Source organism: Orycteropus afer, unplaced genomic scaffold (genome assembly GCF_000298275.1).
Source record: "Orycteropus afer afer isolate SDZICR_OR568_19922 unplaced genomic scaffold, OryAfe1.0 scaffold00087, whole genome shotgun sequence".
Classification (NCBI taxonomy): Eukaryota; Metazoa; Chordata; class Mammalia; order Tubulidentata; family Orycteropodidae; genus Orycteropus; species Orycteropus afer.
This window is the reverse complement of record NW_006921674.1, coordinates 5,934,579-5,938,742: the sequence shown is the minus strand read 5'-3', so window position 1 is coordinate 5,938,742 and position 4,164 is coordinate 5,934,579. Positions and strand designations below refer to the sequence as shown.

Sequence of the window (4,164 nt, the reverse complement as noted above, 5' to 3'; positions counted from 1 at the left end):
CCGTTGCTCTGCAGCGCGCCGTAGTCGCCCTGCACCAGGCTCTGTGCCTCGCGGTAACCCCCGGCTCCCTGCTGCATGCCTCCTGGCGGCTCGGCGTGCACGATGGAGGCGCTGGAGGTGAGCAGGCTGTAGTGGTTAGACGCTGCGGTCGCCATGACTCTCTGAGCCGGACTGAGCGCGCCGGTTAAAGGAGCCGCGCATTTGACAGTTACTTTTTCGCCTAAGGCTTCCTCTCCTTGCTCGCTTTCTTTCTTTCTCCGCGCTCGTTCGCTCTCTCTTTCTCGCTCTCTCTCTCTTTCCGCCAGCGGGCAGCTCCGACGCCCGCTCCGACGCCTTCTGTTGCTGCTCCTGCTATTGCTGCTGCTGCCGCCGCCGCCGCCTCCCGCCACCCGCCCTCGCTCCCTTTCTCCTCTTCTCCCTCCTTCTCGCTCTCGTTCACTCTCTGCCTCGCTCGGCGCTCCCCCCTCTCCCTGCTCTCTCCAGCTCTCTCCCGCTCTCTTGGCAGCTCCGGCTCACAGCGGCACGCGCCTGGGCCCCGCCCCCTCCGCCCCCTCCCATTGGCTCCGCGCCCTTTGATTTACGTGGATACCGTTAGCAACCTCCCAGGCCGGCTCCACTGATTGGCGCAGAGCTGCCTCCTCCCTCTAGCCTCTGGGCACTGAGTGCTGTTCGCCCCCCGCCTCCCTGTTCCCTCTCAGGGTCTGATTCAGATTCTCTCAGTCCTCACCTCCTCATAACCCCCACCCCGGGCCTCCTCCGCCCCTCTCTGGTGGGCCCCGCCCCCCATCTGTCTCTCGGGCGGAGGAGCCGGGCGGGGAGCGGCCCGGGTGCTCATCTGGTCTACAGCCTCTTGCATTTGGAAGGGGGTGGGGTCCACCTTCTCCCAATAGGGCCTGTGTGTGTGTGTGTGTGTGTGTGTGTGCGTGGGGGGGGTGATGGTGAAGAGAGAGAGCCGGAGAAAAGCAGAGTCGCACCAAGCCAGCAGGAGTCCGGTCCCCCCCACCGCTTTTTCCCATCTTGGGACCCTCCCCCTCCCCCAGCGTGTCTTAAACCTAGAGCCTGGAGCAAGGCTTGTCCGGTGCTGTAGTCTCCTTTCTCCCACGGTTAAAATTTCAGTGCCCAAGTGTCTCTTGCCCCAAGGTGTGTGGACAATTTTGCCCTGAATTAAGGTCTTCCTCACCAGTCCACCCGGCCGCTAGCGCAGGCTGTCTCCTTTTTAAGTCCCAAGCCCAATTGTCTCCCAGCCCCTCAGCAAAAGGACTCTGCAAGAGGCAGAATCAGCCTGCATCTCGGCTTGCGAGTGGTTCTTGTTCAGGCGCGGAGTTCCGTGCTCTGACGGCGCGTTAGTCTGGACTGAAATCAAAACAAACTCTTAAAGTCACTCTGTCAGAGTCACACACTCTGGAGCGCTCGGGTTTTGGTTTAGGAAATTAGAAACTGCTCGGACAGACCTTCGCCTTGGGCGAGGCTTCAGAAGCGCTCGCGAGGGGACCGCTGCCTCTGGATGAGGCTGAGGCGCGAAGTGCCGTTTCGGAAAGCCTGGCCACGAGGGCTGCGTGAGCGCTTCTCCGCTCTCCTGGAGCTTTTCAGTTCAACTTTTCCTTTGGCCTCTTGGAAAGGGAAAAACTGAGTGTGTGAGAGAAAATGGGCTGGTGCTGGGGAACCTTCCTAATCAGTAACTTCTTGGGTGCCAGCGAGTGGAGTTGGTCTAACTCAGGTCTGAGCAATTGCTGGTCAAGCTCCCCTGCCCAGCTTTCAGCTTCAAACTCCAAAGACTGTGCAACCCGCTGCGCCGCTGTGCAGAGCGAGAGCACGTAGCGCCACCACTTCTCTGGCAGCTGGAGCAGGTGCCTACCGCTGTTTTCCGAGCCTGCGAGTGGCATAGGACACCTTGGCGCCGGTGGAGACTAGAGCCGCGAGACCGCTATGCAGGTACTGCAAAGCGAATCAAAAAGTTGCAGCCGGGAAGGGAAAGACCTCAGGGAACGTGAGTCGCTCCCGCACCTATCACCCTATTCCCGCGCGATGTGACGTTGGCACTACTGACGGCTGTGGTCTTGTGAGGGAAGCCAAATGAACGCTCAGGGGGAGCGCTTTGGGGCTTCCGAGCCTCTTCATCGAGACAGCAGAATGGAGCGGGCCAGAGAATTCATCATGACTAACAAGGAGCGGAGCTCTTTGGGGAGTGGCTGAGCTGTTTATAAATCACCACGATGAGCACCCGCCCGGGCCAGACGCTTTGGCTGAGCATTTCCACGTGTCCTGTGTTTATGAGCGTATGTGTGGGAGAGAGGGAAATGGTTAGGGGAGGGGCGAGCCATAGGCCGCGGGCGGGACGGACCGGCACCCTCCATGCGCGCACCCGCGCGGCGAGGCAAGGACAGACACAGCATGGCGCTCTGTCCCACGCAAGCGCGGAGACGCTCCGGCCGCGCGCCTAGAAGGCTGATAGAAATCCAGTAACTTGCTAGGCTCCGGGAAAAATAAAAGGAAAAAGTCGGAGCCTCCGAGCGCACAAACACAGCGGCGGTAGCTTCGGTTCCTCCGCAGGGAGCCGAGGGGGTTGGCAGTGGGCTGGGCCATCTCTGCTGAGCTCCGGCCCCTAGTCTCCAGCGCTGGGCGGCTAGGTCTCTTGGGAGCTTGGGGAGTGCGCCTGCCGCCCTCCTTCTACTCTCCTCCAGCGCCCCGACAGCTCGAAGCTCCCACAAAAGGAAGGTTGTAGTCGCCCGGAAGGGCCGCGTCCGGGTGCTTAGTGGCCCTCTCCTTTTTCGGGTCTCCCCTGTCGGAGGTTTTTCCTACTGACAGAGGCGAGAGTAACTGGTGAGGGGGTGGGGATGGCAAGCATAGGCAGCACGTGTTCACCAAAACTTCCTGTTGGTGATGGGACTTCGAAGGTGATTACTGCTCCAAAAGACCCTTACTGCGTAGTAGTCTCAGATCACCACGCCAGACCCTACCGCTCACCCCCGCCTCGTTTCGCTACCTGGCAAAGGAGCCGTAAAGTTCCCAAACGGGTAAACCCGCCTGGTTCTACCGGATTAATACACCCAATAAATCCCTGGGAAGACACAAAGCAATTCCTTCCCACCGGCCTTGCCCCCTCCCCCCCTCCCCGCATCCTCCCCTCCCCCGTCCCGAGCAAAGCTAATCAGGGGACCGCCGGAACTGGGCGAGCCGGCGGCTCCGGGCACCCTCTCCCCTCCCCCACCTTTCCGCTTGGCTTCTAGGGGTCCGGTTGGCGCGAAAGCTGGGTCCAGAGCCGCCTCCGCTTCCCCAGCATCCGGGCAAGATTCCTCCCTGGGACTCAGGAAACCTGCGTCTGTGTAGATTTTAGCAGCAAATGGGGATCTCTCCTCTCCCCTTCCCACCCGCCTTTCTTTGGGGCTGACCTCTCCAAGGCAGAGTCCACGAGTCTGCCCTGCCTTTCTCCGCCGGCTTAAAAGCACATTGAAGGTATCTCGAGCAGACACCTCCAGGTTTTGATTCAGCTTATTCCCTTTCACTGTTCAAAATAGTTGTTTAAATACAGAGGCCGCTCACGTTGACGTGGAGAGGATTTCAAACAACCCTAAAATGCTTTGAACTGACAACGTGTCCTCACTCCTCCGTAGCTCCCGAGATCACTCATTAGGGCAACGATTGAACTGGCGTTTCCTGCGGGCCTAGGCGCCACGGGTGCGGACTGCCTGATTCCCCGAGCAACTTGGGCGAAGACTGGCTCTCGGCACCCTGCAAGGAGATCCTAGTTCCTACACCAACCCATCCCTTTCCCCTAAGTCCAGAGGAAGGGCCCTACACGGTTGAGAACCTGAGCGGGAAGGCTGGTTTGAAGAAGTGGTGCGGATTCATCCTGCGGGACTGCGCTGTGCGGCGAGGAAACAATCCAGCGTAAACTAAAAAGACACCACCGCATTCATCCCGCATACTCACACTCCTCCAGACAGTGAGCCAGGCTGCGTCTCAGCAGCCCCCAGCAACCTTGACCCAAACTCCTCAAGTCTTCACCCGAGTAACGGTCATAGAACCAGCTCATACACTAACTTGAACTCTGACTTATCAACTCATTCATCTAATAAAACACTTGCACTATATGTAAAATACCATTTATTGTTCCTACCAGGAGTTAGAAAAACCATAATTATGTCCATACTTTAAGTTGGAAGC

General features: G+C 58.9%; 1 protein-coding gene across 1 annotated transcript in view; it reads right to left on the bottom strand.

Annotated features, from left to right (window-relative positions):
- The window catches only part of POU3F2 (POU class 3 homeobox 2), a 1,349-nt gene extending 1,194 nt beyond the window's left edge, over positions 1-155 (bottom strand). The window contains 1 exon segment of the mRNA XM_042781134.1: positions 1-155. This exon segment is cut by the window's left edge and continues 1 nt beyond it. Within this exon segment, the coding sequence (XP_042637068.1) occupies positions 1-155 (155 nt within the window).
- Positions 156-4,164: the final 4,009 nt, after the last annotated feature.